Genomic DNA, 19576 nt, shown 5'->3' on the forward strand with positions numbered 1-19576 from the left:
CTGTTCCTGAATACGCCAGGCTCTTAGATGACGGACTCTATCGTGCAATAGACATTTATCTAAAGGTAACACTTCAAAAAGAACCCTATCAATCTTCTATATATTGGATTTCTATTTACACAGACGAATTAAGTTTTCTCTTCTTTTGATGATTCACAGCATCATCCATGGTTAGCAGAAACCGAAAGAGAGAATCTGTGCAGGTTGTTGGATTGCCAGAAACTCTCTTTAGAAGCTTGCACACACGCAGCACAGAACGAGAGATTACCGCTGAGAATAATTGTTCAAGTGCTCTTCTTTGAGCAGCTTCAGCTCAGAACCTCTGTAGCTGGATGCTTCCTGGTTTCAGACAACCTCGATGGCGGATCAAGACAGTTAAGAAGCGGAGGATTTGTAGGAGGATCAACTGAAGGAGGAGGAGGAGGATGGGCAACCGCAGTGAGAGAGAATCAAGTCCTGAAAGTTGGAATGGACAGTATGAGAATGCGGGTTTGCGAGTTAGAGAAAGAATGTTCAAACATGAGACAAGAGATTGAGAAACTCGGCAAAACGACGAAAGGAGGTGGTTCCGCAAACGGTGGAGGCGGTGGCGGCAAAACATGGGAAAACGTTTCTAAGAAACTCGGGTTTGGTTTTAAGCTGAAGTCACATCAAATGTGCAGTGCTCAAGAAGGATCTGTGTCTAAGTCTAACAACGAGAATGTGAAGATAGAGAAGCTAAAGGATGTTAAAGAACGTCGTGGGAAGCATAAGAAAGCTTCGAGCATTAGTTCTGAGAGGTGAAAATGATAAAAATTCCACGGCATAAATGTGTCCCAGTTACTGTGTCCTGAACATTTGGTTAGCTAAAGAAAAAGAAGAGAGCTTCCATTTTTAAATGTGTGCATTGTAGGCTTTGTAATCATGTTNGGAAGGAGGAGGAGGAGGAGGATGGGCAACCGCAGTAAGAGAGAATCAAGTCCTGAAAGTTGGAATGGACAGTATGAGAATGCGGGTTTGCGAGTTAGAGAAAGAATGTTCAAACATGAGACAAGAGATTGAGAAACTCGGCAAGACGACGAAAGGAGGTGGTTCCGCAAACGGTGGAGGCGGTGGCGGCAAAACATGGGAAAACGTTTCTAAGAAACTCGGGTTTGGTTTTAAGCTGAAGTCACATCAAATGTGCAGTGCTCAAGAAGGATCTGTGTCTAAGTCTAACAACGAGAATGTGAAGATAGAGAAGCTAAAGGATGTTAAAGAACGTCGTGGGAAGCATAAGAAAGCTTCGAGCATTAGTTCTGAGAGGTGAAAATGATAAAAATTCCACGGCATAAATGTGTCCCAGTTACTGTGTCCTGAACATTTGGTTAGCTAAAGAAAAAGAAGAGAGCTTCCATTTTTAAATGTGTGCATTGTAGGCTTTGTAATCATGTTTACTTTTCAATTTTTATGTGACGTTTGACGACCAAACTACTTTCTCATTTTTATATTTTCATTTGAACTTCTAAGAAAATTCAAAAGAATCAATTGCACAAGAAAAAAATATAATACTCTAGAATTCAGTTCTTTTAACAATCTAAAAATGTGTATCTCATTTCTTGCATCTTTTTAAGGAGTCTCAATTTTATTATATTAATGGTAAGTTATCAAAAGCCTTTATAAATATAGTACGATGCAAAAAATTTCAGTAATTTTCCATTAATAAATAAACAAGTATCGTTTCGAATCAAGAAAATATGTAAGTAGTTGCTTAAAATTGGTTTATTTAAAGAGTTAACAAAAGTGGTTTAATTAAAAATAAAAATATTGAAGACTTGAAGTTACTAACCAAAGACCCTCTCATGCTAAGCAATTGACCCAATAATTTATAAAGCCCAGTTTTAACATTTTGTTTTTTTCTTTGAAATCTGAAAAATCATCATCTCTTTATTTTATTTTTTTTTCTTCTGATTTTTTTTTTTGAGTTTTTGTTTTTCCGTTAATTCGTGAGAGTCTCGATCTCCGTTCTCATCAGATTTCAAAACTCTCCGATCTCTGATTCCGCCGGGATATCAGATTCGTTTGTTTGAAAGAGGGATCTGTCCAGATACGGCGGGATAAATGGATAGCGGCGACATTGAAGAAGCCAGTGGTAATGGCGAAGAGGAATTCAGGTCAGGACCTCGTCTCGGAGGAAGCAAATACAGGCCCGTGGTGGCTCACGATAGAGCCGTTGTTGAGATGTCCTCCATCGATCCTGGATCTTCTTCTTCCACCCTCAAGTAATTTCTTCTTTTTATTATAAAAAAAAAAAAAAATTCGCCTGGGAACTTCGTTTTCGTCTGTTGTTGTGATCATTGCTTCTTCAAGTGGATATTTTTCGTTGATGATGATGATGATGATTTTGTGTACTGATCAGTAGAATGGGATCCAATTAGGTTCGATTTCTAATGATTCTAAGGCTGCTGTAAGATTCTCCGACAATTTGATGTTGAAAGTGACGTTAGCTTGATAAGATTCACATCACAGTTTTTTATTTTCTTCATCTATGTTTGCTTCAATCACTAGTTGTGGTTGAAACCTGGTCACATTGGTAGATGGGTTGCATAAGTCTACTAGATAATTTATATTTTTTGGCTGCTTCCTTATTGCTTGTAAAGAGAATCCTCCAAGGTGAAGTTCTAGTTTAAAGAATCATGGGCGCAGGAATAGTCCAAACTCTACCATGGAAAATTATTGTTCGAATGTTTCAGTCTTCTGTACCTTATTTCATCATGAGTGTCTCACATTTGTAGGTTTTTGACAGGAACATAAAAGTAGTTGCACCAGGAGATGTGGGCGCTAATGCAAGGGATAGGAAAAGTCCAGAAGATGGAGTTAATGGCCATCAGAAGGAATCCAAGCTGGAGTTATTTGGTTTCGATTCTCTTGTGAATATTCTTGGTTTGAAGAGGTACTTGCGATCTTATTTATTATTAACATTTAGAAATGTTCATTAGAAAGATGATGTGACATGCATTAAGAAGTAGTGATTAATCACTGAAAATGATCTCTTGCTTCCATTTCTTGCCTTTGTAAACACCTTGTTCTTTTTTCCCGTCTTAACTGAATCAATGGATAACAATATACTCGATAGAAGTTTCCTGCTTGTTGGAACCTTGTGTACTGTTTTCCCCTGGCTATGTATCAAGTTCAGGTTTCTATTGTAAATTGATGCACATTCCATTAGTTTGTGTTGTTCTTTACTAGTGTTAGTGTCTCTCATTATTAATAAAACAGTAAGGATTTCTCTTTTCTCCTGCTACGTGGAAATGACATCTTTTACCCTAAACTACGCTTTACACTTGATCCATTCCGCAGTTCAATTTTTCGATAATGTTTAGTTTTGCCCATGTTTGGTTTTTTCTTGCACAATATATATGTCATTTGCTTTGGGAAACACATTTTCTCTTAACTGTACATGTGAGAATGTTATAAATTTCTCTTTCAGTATGACTGGAGAGCAGATTCCGACACCTTCTAGCCCTAGAGATGGGGAGGATATCTCCATCACGCAAGGGCACCCGAAGGTATCTTCCTATTACCATTAGCTTCTAAATGCTTTTTAAATTATACAATTGATGACTTCTGCCAGGCTGTAACGATCAAGTGCTTCTCTGTTTTTTAAAGAAAAAGACTTCAATTAGTATCAGGCTTAGTCAAGAGAGGTAGATGTCAGATGTTAGGGAACATTGGAAAATAACTTAAAAGGTATATCTTTCTACCCTGGCGATGCAGGGGCACGCCAGGTGTTCAAGTGTCATGCACTAGAATCACCCTTATCTCCTCTAGTTTGCACTAGATATATTGTTTGGAACGTTTATAAACAATCCTAGACTTAGGATATAAAGATTATGTACGGAAGTATGTCTTTTAACACTGCAAAGATTGCAATCCTATATCTGATTGTTTTGCTACTTTCTGTTTAGTTATCATTGTTTCAGGATTATTAGATGGTTTTACTTTCCAATGATAATTTCCTTCATTGTTCTGTTGATTATGGTGCATGCAAAAGTATTCTTAGGTATTCTAGTCTGGCAGATTTTTGTCATAATTTTTTGTAAGGATCTTTTTGACATAGACATCGTCTATTGCTTAATTTATAATTTCCATGATATTATGCATTTCGTTGCAGCCTCTCAAGATGGGCACAATGATGGGAGTTTTCGTTCCCTGCTTGCAAAACATATTAGGAATTATATACTATATCCGTTTCACATGGTAAGACTGCAACTCCTTGATGTTTCACAGCATATTATTAAGTCATTATAGCCTGCCTCAATCTGTTCAATATTCAGGATTGTTGGTATGGCTGGTATCGGACAAGGTCTGGTATTGGTATTGCTCTGTGGCTTATGTACATTCTTGACGACGATATCTCTGAGTGCTATTGCAACAAATGGCGCAATGAAGGTAATTCTTTTTTTCTATTATATCACCTGAATTTTCTTTGAATAAAATCTGTGAAACCATAGTTAAAAATATATCTCTTACTGTTGGGTCTCGGGTCCAGCGTTGTCACCCCTCGTTAATTTCTATCTCCTTTGTGATTAAATAATAGACAGGAATATCATTAATAAATTTTTGTGTTACTTCCAGGGTGGAGGACCATATTACCTCATTGGTCGCGCTCTTGGTCCAGAAGTTGGGATTAGCATAGGTTTGTGCTTCTTCCTTGGCAATGCAGTTGCTGGAGCTCTGTAAGTGTAAATCCTAGATCCTTTCAAGGAATCTACCTTTGGAAAAAGTCTTTAGCTTGACACTCATTCCATTAAGTTGTTGGTGCTCTGTTTAGTTTCACATGGTCGCCAAGTGGTTATAATAACTACTTTTTTTTGCTTTCTTCCTAATCATTGTAGGTATGTTTTAGGTGCCGTGGAGACTTTTCTAAAAGCATTCCCTGCTGCTGGGATTTTTAGAGGTATTAATTACTGTGAAACTTTTAAGAACTAGACCTGTGAACTAGCAGAGGGCTTCGAGGATTTATAACAAATCTTAGTAATTTGTTAGTTTTTATATCCGCCATTATTCTTATCTAAACCACAACTTTGTTATGCTAGTCTTGACACCTGAGATTTGTTTCATCAGTTTTGTTAAGACTGAGAAAGCGTTTATGCAAATTCAGGATTTTGGAAGAAACAAAAGACTGTGTTATTGAAAATCTTGAGTTTTATTTAACCAAAAATTTACTTGTTTCCCTGAGGACATAATCTATAGTCTAGAAGTGACATTTAATCATATGTCTGTGCTTCATTTCTAATTGCAGAAACTATCACAAAGGTTAATGGAACAGCAGTTGCCGAATCAATACAAAGCCCGAACTCACATGACTTGCAGATTTATGGAATTGTAGTGACGATCCTTCTTTGCTTCATTGTGTTTGGCGGCGTGAAGATGATCAATCGGGTTGCACCTGCTTTCCTCGTACCCGTTTTGCTCTCTATCTTCTGCATATTCATTGGGATATTTTTGGCAAAGACTGATGACCCTGACAGTAAGTCGTTTGTTGACATTGTTCGAAACAGGTGTGGTGTTTAGTTTTTCCCGAATGGTTAACCTTCCTTTTGTTCCCTTTTATAATTTGGCACAGCTGGAATTACGGGCTTACGTTTAAAAAGTTTTAAAGATAACTGGGGTTCTGCTTATCAAATGACAAATGATGCGGGAATTCCTGATCCAACTGGAGGCACGTACTGGAGCTTCAAGTGAGTAACTTCCAGAGATTGTGTTGCCTATGATCGAAAAACTTTAGTTATGGTTTATGTTAGAATTAATTTTCTGTTCAGTTGTTACTCTGAAATTTATTTCCCCTTCTTGTTGGTTCTTTTCAGTGAGCTGGTGGGTCTATTTTTCCCTGCTGTAACAGGAATTATGGCTGGTTCAAATCGATCAGCTTCCCTGAAAGACACACAAAGATCAATACCTGTTGGAACGTTGGCTGCCACTCTGACCACAACCTCGCTATATTTGATCTCTGTGTTGTTTTTTGGAGCTGTTGCGACCCGTAATAAACTTTTGACTGATAGGTAACGACTTTATTCATCGTGTGGATTATCTTTTTTTTTTTTTTCACAGCTGATCTGTTGTGTTTTCATAGCGAGAAGTGTCCTGGTGGAAATGCAAAAACCCACTTGTTACTTGCATCGTGTCTTGAGTGTGGTTAAACCTGAAAGAAACTAAAATAACCTCATGTTCTTTATATACTACACACATTTATATGTCAGAAAAGATTTATCTTGTCTGGTCACAGAGACGGTGTTCTTTTAAGTACTTCAACACCAAGCTTACATTATGAACTTTTTCTAATTCGATTTCCCTCTATTGCAGGCTACTTACTGCTACAATTGCTTGGCCTTTCCCTGCCATTGTTCACGTTGGAATCATCCTTTCAACCTTAGGGGCTGCTCTCCAGAGTTTGACAGGGGCCCCACGGTTACTTGCAGCTATAGCAAATGATGATATTCTCCCCATCCTCAATTATTTTAAAGTTGCAGATACTAGTGAACCTCACATAGCGACGCTTTTCACAGCATTTATCTGCATTGGATGCGTTGTTATTGGAAATCTGGATCTTATCACACCAACTGTGACTATGTTTTATCTTTTATGCTATTCGGGAGTAAACCTGTCTTGTTTCCTGCTCGATCTTCTTGATGCTCCAAGTTGGCGTCCACGGTGGAAATACCATCATTGGAGCCTTTCCTTTGTTGGAGCCTCACTCTGCATAGGTATCAATTTCCATATACTCACTGAATAAAATGTCTTTGGTACTGTCTTCCTATATAGTATATTCACACCTGAAGCTCGAAATGTCTTATTGTAAAGACTTGTTGATGTTTCAATTTTCTCTACTGTAACAGTGATCATGTTCTTGATTTCCTGGTCGTTCACTGTGGTTGCCATTGCACTTGCAAGTCTTATATACAAATATGTTGGCCTAAAAGGAAAGGCCGGGGACTGGGGGGATGGTTTCAAGAGTGCATATTTCCAGTTGGCCCTTCGTAGTCTCAGGTCACTCGGAGGTGAGCTGCATAAATTTATTTTGCTTGTAACCAACGGGTTATTTAATATATATTCTCTAAGTTCCATAATGCTGAACCTGCCATATCTATTTGATTCAGTAATAGATAGTCCATGTATTTATGCTAATCACATGTACTGTCTTTTCTCCTAACTGTAGCAAATCAAGTGCACCCCAAGAACTGGTATCCAATTCCCCTTGTTTTCTGCAGACCGTGGGGACAGCTCCCAGAAAATGTTCCGTGCCACCCTAAGTTGGCTGATTTTGCGAACTGTATGAAGAAAAAAGGTCGTGGAATGTCGATCTTTGTCTCGATATTAGATGGTGACTACTATGAATGTGCTGAAGAAGCAAAGGAAGCCTGCAAACAACTAGCCACCTACATTGAGTACAAGCGTTGCGAAGGTGTAGCTGAAATCGTTGTAGCACCAAACATGACCGAAGGGTTCCGTGGTATCATCCAGACAATGGGACTAGGAAATCTCAAACCCAACATCGTGGTAATGCGGTACCCTGAGATCTGGCGCAGAGAAAATCTAACAGAGATTCCATCCACATTTGTTGGGATAATCAACGACTGCATAACAGCAAACAAAGCTGTTGTCATCATCAAAGGGTTAGACGAATGGCCAAACGAGTACCAAAGGCAGTATGGAACAATCGACTTGTACTGGATTGTCAGAGATGGTGGTCTCATGCTTCTTCTCTCACAGCTTCTTCTCACGAAAGAAAGCTTTGAAAGCTGCAAAATCCAACTCTTCTGCATAGCTGAAGAGGATTCAGACGCGGAAGCACTCAAAGCAGATGTGAAGAAATTCCTCTACGATCTCAGAATGCAAGCAGAAGTAATTGTCGTCACGATGAAATCATGGGACATAAGATCCGAAGGAAACAGCCAAGAAGATTCATTGGGAGCTTTTGATGCAGCACAGAGACGAATCTCAGATTACCTGGGAGAGATCAAGAGACAGGGATCGAATCCGTTATTGGCAAATGGGAAACCGATGGTGGTGAATGAGCAACAAGTAGAGAAGTTTCTATACACAATGCTGAAATTGAACTCGACCATACTCAGTTACTCGAGGATGGCCGCCGTGGTTCTAGTTAGTCTCCCGCCACCTCCGTTGAACCACCCGGCGTATTTCTACATGGAATATATGGATTTGCTGGTGGAGAATGTGCCAAGGATGTTGATCGTAAGAGGGTACCACAGAGACCTTGTGACTTTGTTTACATAGTTCAATCTCATTTTATACCCCACCAAGACTATCAAAAAAGCCTGTCCATTCAAGGTCAGTTTATTTTTATTTTATTTTACAGTTTCTAATCTCTTTATTGTAGTACAGTGAATTTTATTTTGTTGAAAAGAATTGAATTGAATATTCCTGCGAGCTATATAGTTTTTTTTTGTTTTCATTTTTTGTTTTTGTCTTTGCAGATAGAACATTTCTAAGGTTGTATTCTGAGACAATTCAATACATTTCCATCTCATGGATATGGATGTCTCCTGATTTTTGGAAGATTTTTGAGATTATTAGCTTATAAACCTATAAATATGGTTACAGCCATAAATTTTTTCATATATATGGTCACCACCGCTTACTAACTCTTTCATGTTTTTATAAACAATACATCAAAATCTCATGGACTATTCTTTAGAGGTGAAAAACGACTGAAGGATTTGTTAACAGCATTAAAGATTTAAAGGAAGGCAACTATAATTGCAGTTTAGACAATATTTGGTCGTTTTCTTTTCAAAGTCGATTTAAGTTTTAAACCGTAAATCATATACTAAATACGATATACAAACGATTTTAAAAGACCAAGCAAGCAAACTTTGAAGAAGAAAAAAACATAGCTTGTTGTAGGTTCAATGAAATCTTTGCATACACTTACACACAGCAAGTATGGTATGGAATTCATTTACTTTCTACAAATTTAGACAAGAAGACAAAAACACTGAAAATAAGAGTAACACTAAAACTACACATGTCGGCAAATGCAAATCATCAGTCCTAACATAACAAACTAGTTTTGCTTGGTGTCAAAAAGCCAACGCTTAGATATTAATTAAAAGAAAAGGGAAAAACTAGAGTTTGTCAAGCTCTTACATTTTGGATCCTTCAAGAAATACATAAAACACATTATAAAGAGGCAATGCTTTCAACGTGTTCTGGCGAGATGTGGACGCAAACTTCATCTAGTTTCTTCACATCCTCTAGTATCCATATAAATCAAAACTGCTAAACGGATGGTGGGGTTGTCTTGCAATGGAAGCTATTAACTTCCCTTTGTATTCTATCAATATTGATTCACCCTCCCAATACACAACATCCACATGCGCTTTGATAAAAGTAAAGGGCTGCCTGTATGAGGCCCCCTGTAAAATACCGTTTCAACTAGTTTACCCCTGTACTTTTACGTTCTATCTATTTCCCCCTGGACAACATCTATTCTTCCCAATTTCACATATATTAATTGATTTCTATCTAATTAACCAAAATAAATTAAGCTTTTAAAAATTTAAGTTTTGCGTTTTAAAATCGATAATTCGTGATTACTGTATCGTGATTGGCTTAATCCGACTCAAAATATCAGATCTGAAATCATTTTGTTTACCCATTTCCCCAAATCGATTTCGGAAAAAATAGAAATTAGTTCTTCTTCTTCTTCCTCGAAACCGAGAAAATCAAGTTCTTCTTTCTCAATTCAATTTCTTATTCTTTTTCTCCGTTTGTCTATTTCTCTTTAACTAGAAGTATAAGCCAATTTTCTTCTTCTAATTAGTCTCATATGACTTCGAGAACCACTCACAGAGGAGTTCAAAGTAGGTGCTGGTGTGGTAGCGAAGTACCCTCATTGTACCTAATTTTTATTTTTTTCTAAATCAATTTGGGGGAATGGGTAAACAAAATGATTTCGGGTACGATATTTTGAGTCGGGTTAACCCAATCACGGTACATTAATCGCGAATTATCGATTTTAAAACGCAAAACTTAGATTTTTAAAAGCTTAATTTATTTTGGTTAATTAGATAGAAATCAATTAATATAGGTGGAATTGGGAAGAACAGACGTTATCTAGAGGGAAATAGGTAGAGCGTAAAAATACAGGATAAACTAGTTGAAATGCTATTTTACAAAGGACCTCCTACAGACAGCCCTAAAAGTAAATGAGAGAAAAAACATTGGTTAATAATTTCGGTCGTTGATTATAGTTGGGTCGGGTATGGGTCATATAGGCTTTTTACGTGGTTTATGGTCTGTTATCTCTATATAATGTTAAAGTTTAATCTTGCATATTACAAAAAAAATGTCACTATATTTTAATTAATTTAATAATTAAAAAATAAAAATATATATTAGTTTATAAAATAATAAATAATATTTTCGAAATTATTTAATAAAATTATTTTACAGATTTTTTTTAATGTTTCATAAATCTTAGCAAACAATAACAAACTATTTAGAACAATTATAAAACTTAATTTTATTTATAAAACTAAGATTTAATATTTGCAAATCTAAATTGTTTAACAATAACACATATATTTTAAAACTAAGATACAACATTGCTTATATTTTAAAAATATCTCTATACACTTATTTAAGCAATGTTGTTAGAATTTTAACCAACTTTGATGTAGCATATTACAAAAAATTTTATTCATTTTAATTAACAAAAGAAAAACTTATATTTGTTTACAAAATAAGAAAACAATATTTTTTGAAATTATTTAATAGATTCTATTTATTGTTTCAGAAATTTTGGAAACAATAACAAACTATTTAATTGGCTAAACTTATTTTTTATACACAATATTCACTATATAAACAATACTAAGTATATAATATTGACAATATACATATAAATAATTTAATTGTAATTTTCACATATAAAGTTTATATATACTAACATGTTATACCAATAATTGCAATGATGTTAATATCACTATTGTAAATTTGGTATATTAAGATCTCTAAACATGATCACATCAATTTGTAATACCATATCACGGGTTAAATACATGTTTTGTTGTTTTTTTTAGACTTTACCGAATTTATAATTAACGAATTTGATTATTGCACCCAAACCAAAATAGTAGTACCGACTACGGGTTAAAATCGAAGTATGAAATTAAGTAAATTAAGTATATAATTTTATAAAATATATAGAATAAATAATTTTCTACTATTATTTTGTAACAAACAATCCAGATTAATGTAAATATTTTTTCACGCTGTACATGTGGGTCACTATCTAGTTATTTATATTTTCGTTAATAAAATATCAATCAGTCGGAAAGATTTCACCGTCGTCGGACATCTTCTTCGTTGCCGCCGTTCGTCTTCATCATCGTCGTAGAATCAGATAGAGAAAGGTATGAATTTGATTTTTTTTTTTTTATCTAGAGATTAGAACACAAACGGAATTGTTGAAATTTTTTAGGTAATTGAAGATGAATGCTCGAGTTAGATTTGATCGTTGTCAAATTCCCCATGGACAACATTTAGAAAATCAATTACCTAAAAAATGAAGTTATTAGAGGCACAACTATCTTAAGCTACCGAGAGACAATTGATTGTGTGACTAATGTAAGCATGACCACCAGATTGATTATGTTGCCTGGTTTGGTTTTTTGAGTAAATGAAAATAAAATGATCATAGTAGACATCATCATGAATAAATGAACTGAATATGTACCTAAATGAATGTAACCAATAAAGAAAGCATGACATCGTAAAAGTGATTCAAAGTCTCTTACCTATATACTTCATAATAATCACATAATGATATCAAATAAATTTAAGTTGCATAATGAACACATGCAAAATAAATTTTACTTAAACCATTGTGCCACTGGATATATTTTATAAACTGACGGAATCCAATTTTCAACATATACAAATACTTACGATATTTATAGTTTCGTGAAAAAGGCATGATTACTTTGTTCATCGTATATAAAAGGCAAGATTGGAGTAGTTGAGTGTAGGTGCCGTGGATATTTATAGTTTCGTGGAAAAGGCTTAAAGGCATGATTAATTTGTATGTATTTATAGTTTTTTGTGTTTATGATATATTTTTTTTAAAAACTTAAATGTGACATATTTGAAGAATTTCTCTATATAAAAATACCTTAAATATTTATTCTAATCTATTAAAAACATCAAAATAAAAAAAATTCTACAAATTCCCTTTATTAGATTTCAAATTTGCAGTATTTATCTCAATTTTTTATTAAAAAAAAGTTCTAACTTTCGAATTTGTAACACAATACTTTAAATATTTATCTCAATCTAAAAAAATGTGAAACTAAAAATGATTATACAAATTTCCCTTTTTCAGATTTTATATTTGTACTAGATAAGGCTAGCGTTATTACGCGGGTAAAAATTAAAAAAAATTATTGAGAATAATTAAGTAGTAATATACTTGTTTTTTATTTTATCATGTAACATTTTAATATTGAATATAAATTTCTCATATTTCATTTTAATACTCTCTCAGTTTCATTATATAAGAGTTTTCAGGCTTGTTTTGCTCTATTTTATAATATTTTCTCAAATTTCTATGTACAATTTTTATTAATATAACAATTTATGACTATTTGAACTATGCAGTATATTTTTCTATTGGTTGAAGTTTTATAAATGACATAATATTTATTGTTTATTAATCTTTGTATTTTTACCAACACTCTTATAGGACAAGAAGTACCATTTAAATATCTATATCATCATAATAAACCATATTTTAAGTTTAATTATATATTTCATCTTAATGCATATAACTAAATATTTTATATCAAACACAATTAATACATCATATCAAATCTATATCTTAGTAAGAATTAAAAATACAAATAAAAATTAACAAAATATAATTTGCAAAAAACTAAATCAATATTATTTAAGATATATTTTTATGTTGTTATCTCATTAGTACTAATTTTACCTCATGTCATAATCAATTTTAAATGAGTGAAATTTATAAAATAAAAACATATATAAAGATATAAAGACATTCTCATCAAATAACTGAAGATTCATTCCTATAAAATATAATCTATTTCTAATGATCTTATGTTTTAACATATGCATTACAAAAATACATGTGTTTAAATTATAAAATCAAACATAAAAAATATTACTAATATTCTTAAATGATTTTTTTTAAAAATGATACATATTAATATTTGAAAACTTTTTAATCTAAAATAAATTTCATTGTTACACATTCAGTTTATTAATTACATTTAACTATCTATTTCATCGTAAAATCATAATTCACTTCTTCATAGATTAGAGTTAAAATTTTAATAAAATAAATAATATAAGCATCATATGAGATAATATGTATATTGGTTAGTATTATAAATTTTACAATAAAGATAATCAGTTAACATCCACAAAAAATTTGGAAATCCAAAAATATCCTAAATATTATTCTTTTATATGTCATAATTTCATAAGTAATACTTTTGTCAATTTTCATCAATTAACCAAAAATTCATTTCTACAAACTCATTTTTCTGTTTTTTTTTTCTCAAGTTTCTCATATTACTACATGCATTAAAATCTTTAAAATAAAACATGTAAAATTATACTAATACACATCATGTATTGATTTTTTTTTTCTTTTTAAGTTCATTATTCTTTCAAGATTTTGTGTGCTTATTTACAATAAAAAATTATATTACAACGATACATACAATTTATATCCGACTAAAATTATGTTAAATAACTTATTTTATTCTTTTTAACTTTGTTATTCATTATTTATTGATTAATATACATGCTTAATTAGTTTCATTTTTGCTTACACATATCTTTTATTGAGAACTCACGTATAATATAATTAGCATACAATGAAAAATATATTGATTTTGTTAATTTTCTTTATTGAATTAGAAAAATAAAAATTTTAAAATATAAATATGTAAAGTTCTGTAAAATGTCCTACTACGTTTATATAAAAAAGACATATTTTTGACACTGTTAACATCTAATCAATATATTTGACACGTGTCACGATCTTGTTAACAAGTAATTTTGATATCAAAACTTTATATAATAAGATTTTTATTTCAATCTTCAAAAATGTCAAAGATTTGATGCCATTGAATTTCTTTGGACACCAAGGACAGCAAACAATGCTGCTGATCAATTAGCCACGAGTCAATGATATGAATCCTCTGCTTTTCTTGTTCACTCATTCATTCCTAGTTGTTTTATCGAATTTAATTCACTTCGATAACATTGGTAATTCACTCCAAACAATGGAGAAACATAGATCTTTGAGAAATTCCTCTTCCTCAAGATCAAGAGTTTATAGCCGAGAGGACGACAAGCTGGCATAAAAGTAACAGGTAATGCAATGAACCTCTTAGCCAGAGAATATATATATAGCTTCTCAGTATCAAAATAACCTTGGAAAGAAGCTTTGAAGGGGAATCTGCAAGCTTAAAATGTAATATAATTGTTGGAATTAATAGAGTATCATAATGAAATGCAAGACCACCTTCACCTGATTGTTCTCTTTCGTGTTTCTCGCCATTGCCTTTTATAGACCAACTGTTTGTTAAGACAATGGCAGTTGAGATTTGGTTTTCCAGAAGCACAAAGAATCTATACGATTGTTTGCCAAAAATTTCCGCAATCTCTTAATCTACATAGCAAACAACATCGAGAAGCTTCTCTATTATCTGCAACATAATCTTGTGCATATACTACCATACAACACTAATACACAGCAAGTAGGTAGGCAGTTGTGTTAAATAATTACTGAACTATAATCACTTTGGGGAGCCAGAAGAATATTATGATATTCCTATACTTAAAGAAAAAGTAGAAAACAAAACAAAACACTCGAAATAAGAGCAATACCCTAAAAAAAGAACACATGTCAGCAAATGCAAATCATGTCCTAACATTAAAAAAAAAAAAAAACTTGTTTGCTTGTTAAAAAAGCCAACGCTTAGATATATATTAAAAGAAAAGGGAAAAAAGAGAGTTTGTCAAGCTCTCTTATACATAACGGTTCTTCAAGAAATACACAAAACATTTTATAAAGATCTGGAAAAAACCATAGCCTGTTGTAAAATGGCTTCATCTTTGTCTTCAATTTGATTTAGCTCATCACCATCGTCCAAAACTCCAAGCGATACACTTCTCCGTCCTCGACTGGGGACATGGTTCTAACTTGGGTATTCAAGATAAAGGATATGGTTTCCGTAACCCATTGACTAAATTAGAGAGACAGTAGTAAGACAGGTTCTCCAGTAAGACAGGTTCTCCATTTCAGCTTTGACCTCAGATATTGAAAGCTAAAGAAACACAAGTTAGGCAACATGAAAAGACATAGACAAGAAAACAAAACCAAACATGTCAGCAAAGCCAACGCTTAGATATTAATTAAAATAAGGGAAAAACTAGAGTTTGTCAAGCTCTTACATATATCCATCAAGAAGATATAAATAAAACTCATTGTTATAATTATAAAGAGGCAATACTTTCGACGTGTTCGGGTGAGATGTGGACACAACATTGCTCTCCAACTCCATATCTGCCCATAAACTCTTCATCGTTTGCAAGTCCTTTGAGCATAACTTTTCTGATGTCATTTCTATCTACATTGTAGTAGAAAATGTAGTATGGTTGAACATTGCACCGCAGACTTACTGGGGCGAAAATGAACTCACCAGCTTTGTTGATTCCCGGGGAAATCATCCTCCTACTCAACTCCAAAGAGAAGGGAAGCTTAAATGTTTGCTTGGACCAACCATGTTTATCCACATCCTCTAGCACTACAAGAAAACCTGCGTTTTGTGACACCGGTAATCGTCACAAATAGGTCGCAAAACACATGTTTACGACGTTTGAGCGACGTCCTCAAGTGGTCACAAATTTCTCGTCGCAAAATGACAAACGTCACGAAAGTGTCGCAATTTTGCAACGATTTTATGACTACTAAATTTGGTCGGTAATAAGCGACTCCTTTAAGACTGTAAATTTTAGTCGTTAATTAAAGACCAAAACGTGACTGCATTTGGAAACGCGTATATACGACTACGTTAGGACGAGTTGTGCGTCGGGGAATCATGACGAAAATGTGGTCGCAAATAAGTGACAAAGTTCGTCTCAATGTAGTCGCAAGCTAGTAGTAAATTTGACGACGAATTTGTGACCTTTTTGTGATTCATGTGTATTTGAGACGAATTAGAGACTCCTGGTTTGGAGAGAAATGAGCGTGTCATTAGTCGCGAAACGGTGAGAAAAGAGTGTGAAAATTTTGCGACTAATGTGTTAGAGACATTGGGTGGTCAGAAATTTGTAACGTATTGGCAACGATTTTGTTAGCTTGCGTAAATGTTTTGGTCTGAAATTAGTCACAATTTTGAGACTTATTTGTTACCAGGTAGTCACTACTATTATTGTTTTACTAATTTAGAAAGCTGAAATCAAATGCTAAAAATCCTGACAATTCAAATATGAAACCTAAAACACCATATTGACCAAAAAACGCAATCCATAACCAAAACATTAACAACATTCATGTTCCAAACAACATTCTTGTCCCAGAAGAGATAATTCAAGTTCCAACAAAAGAGATAAATCCAAAAGAGAACACAAACATAAACAACAAGTTCAGAATTGTAGAAGAAGATTAATTCTGAGAGCTAGAGGGAATGACTGAACCGTTTTCATTGATGGTTTGTTCATTGGCAGGTATGGAGGCTGGTGTAGTGCCTTCTCCGGTGGCTGGTGTAGTGCCTTCCCTGGTGGCTGGTGCAGTGCCTGCGGCAGTTGCATCCATATAGTCAGCTAGTTCTGGATCTTTTTTCTTCATGAATGAGAAAAGGTTCTCCAAGGTTGAGAGTCGAGAAAGGGCTTGTTGGTGTTCTTCATCTTGTTTCACGAGCTTACGACGAGCATCTTCAAGTTTCTGATTCAACTCCAACATAGATGAGGGAGAAGAGCTTTCAGAAGTCTCTTTTCTTTTCCCTTTGGCCACGGTTTCAGCAAGTCGTCCAAGCTCAAAAGGATTTCCCTTGTCATCTGTTTGAGTACACTGAAAACATGAACAGAAAATGATTAAAAAGCCAAAAAAATCTGAAAGTAGCATCATGCTCTAGGTATAAAATAAAGACAATGTTAAGAAGAGTTAGACATAAATTACCTTTAGAAAGATCTCATTCTGTTGATCAATAGAGAGATTCCGAATAGCTGAGGTTTCAGATGCGTTCTCAGAATTTGCTGGCCCATCCCCATCCATTTGAGTCATGATTTCTTCCAAGTTTTTCTCGTATGCTTCAGCTACTTGTTTCGCTTTTTGATCGACAAATGTTCCATCAGGTCTTGTATGTGTTCTCAAAAACACTTCTCCAAGAGAAACTGGCCGACCCAATTCCTCCTCCTACAAAAATAGCAAAGGTTAAAAAAAGAAATCGTATAAAGTAAATGTTAGGTTGGTGATTAGAATCAGCAAAACTAATAGGAAAGTACTTTACCAATTCTTGTTGAACTTGCAAGTAAGACTTCTGGCCCGATAAGTGTTTGTGAACACCAAGACCGTTACGATCAGAGTTACGAGAGAGCGATGCATTTTCACTCTTCTCCACTGCATCAGGGGTGACCCAATACTTCCACATGTGTTTCCAAAGCTTTTTGGTAATCCAAATAGGTTTGACGCCTCCCGTTTTAGCTTGACTGACAATTCCTTTCATGCGTTTCTTGGCGATCTTTAAGAATCCTTGCTTGACAAGATCAGTAATAGCTCCATCCCAAGTATACTTTTTCTACAAACAAAAAAATGAAAATTTTTAATACACTAGTAATCTGATTGGACAGCAAACAATGGTAAGAGATACAATACTTACCGCAAATTTCCTGAAATATCTCTCTTGAATATGGAGAGGAGTAACACTCCAGCTATAGTAAGGACCATCAAACTTCCTTCTGAATATTGTGGAAATCACTCTAGACAATTTACCCTTGTCCCTGGTAAACCTGTAAGAAAGGAAATATAAAGTAGATAAACAAAAGTACAGAAACAGAATCAGAATCACAAATCGACATTAGAGAGAATCAAAAGCTAACTCTAACCAGTCCAAAAATCATAAGATAACTCTATCATAAACTCAAACACAAATTCAAAAGCCAAAACAGAAATTACTCAAACGAGAAGCCAAGATTCCTTACCATATGGTCTCAACGCCTTCAATATGGTCCTTACTCAAGACTGGTAGATGATTTCGCCCAGGAAGCTGCAACAAACCGTCAATCAAAGCATCATAATCTAGCGGCACCGGTGGTTCTCGAGCTTCCGGTGGACATTCCCATTCGCCATCACTAGAATCGTTATCACTCTCAGCCTGTTCCTCTTCCATATACTCATCCTCATCGAACTGTGGCTGACGAGGTGGAGGTGCTTGGTCGTGTTGCGGAAGATTTGGTTCATTCCATGGTCGTTGTCTCGGTGGAAGTTGTGGAGGATTAGTATCTGACAGTTGTCTCTCTGTCTGTTGTGGAGGAGAAAGAGATGGCAGGTTTGTCGGAAAAGCTTGTGGAGCAGAAGTAGACGCTTGAAGAAGCACCGGAGGAAAAATGGTCTGACGCCGTGGATGAGATGACGGAGACGGAGAACCGGAAGGTGTGGCGTTTGAAGAGGGGGTAGACGACTCAGAAGATGACTTTCCACCTACGGATACTTTTCCACCGCCGCGTGTGAGAGGACGTTTCAAACCGCTTGAACCGCCGCGTGTGGGAGCACTTGAACCGCCGACTTGAACCCCCGACGTGCCTGAAGTTTGGGCCGACTTGCCTGAAATTTGGGTCGATTTGCCTGAAATTCTTGGCGCCTTGTTACCTCGGGGAGCAACAGACTTCCCTCCTCGTCCTTTGGTCGATTTACCAGCCATCAATGAGAATACAGAGAGATTGGGTTTAGAGAGATTGAGAAATTGATCGAATTAGAGACTGAAGATAGATTTTCGGGTTGAGAGAAAGAGAGCAAGAGAGCAAAACCCTAGATCTAAAAGGTTATGTCGATATTTACTAAGTGTCGAATGGGTTTTGTTTTAGCTTTAGGAATCTTTCGTAGTCACAAAAGGGTCACAAAATGTTAATTATAATCAAATATTAGGAGGGAGGTTTTGCCGCTAAAAGAAAACCCAAAATTTTAATCTGAAAATCATCCGTCGCAATTATGTCGCAATACAGACGCAAAGAAGTTCGAAATGGTCGCTAATAAGTCGCAAAGTGTAACAAGGAGAGACGAATTTGTGACTAACATCTAAGAGTCACATAATGTTTGTAACGAATTTCTTAACTTATGATCGAAATAACACCTATCTATTGTGATGTAAGGATGATATTACAATAATTAAAAGTCAAGCAAGTTATATAAGTAAAAACACATGCAATGTTTGTAAGTTATGAAATTGCAAACTCATTACATATCATGTTACATGTTATTGTTTGATTAATTATTAAAAAGATACAAAACCATAGAATTGCTTATTTTCCCAAGTCTAATGTTGTTGGAGTCATTATA

General features: G+C 34.6%; 2 protein-coding genes across 2 annotated transcripts in view; both read left to right on the top strand.

Annotated features, from left to right (window-relative positions):
• The window catches only part of LOC104757383 (BTB/POZ domain-containing protein At1g30440), a gene marked incomplete in the record, with an annotated part of 4288 nt that extends 3388 nt beyond the window's left edge, over positions 1 to 900 (top strand). The window contains 2 exon segments of the mRNA XM_019239087.1: positions 1 to 65; positions 160 to 900. Of these exon segments, the coding sequence (XP_019094632.1) occupies positions 1 to 65; positions 160 to 783 (689 nt within the window).
• On the top strand, positions 1898 to 8676 carry LOC104757393 (cation-chloride cotransporter 1). Its single transcript, XM_010480130.2, has 14 exons — positions 1898 to 2240; positions 2765 to 2911; positions 3449 to 3527; positions 4133 to 4218; positions 4296 to 4410; positions 4597 to 4697; positions 4857 to 4918; positions 5264 to 5491; positions 5588 to 5702; positions 5829 to 6023; positions 6325 to 6725; positions 6858 to 7019; positions 7178 to 8310; positions 8457 to 8676. Exons 1-13 carry the CDS (start codon positions 2080 to 2082, stop codon positions 8254 to 8256), a joined length of 2931 nt encoding a protein of 976 aa, XP_010478432.1. The 5' UTR covers positions 1898 to 2079; the 3' UTR covers positions 8257 to 8310; positions 8457 to 8676.

The sequence above is a fragment of the Camelina sativa genome, chromosome 17 (genome assembly GCF_000633955.1).
Source record: "Camelina sativa cultivar DH55 chromosome 17, Cs, whole genome shotgun sequence".
Classification (NCBI taxonomy): domain Eukaryota; kingdom Viridiplantae; phylum Streptophyta; class Magnoliopsida; order Brassicales; family Brassicaceae; genus Camelina; species Camelina sativa.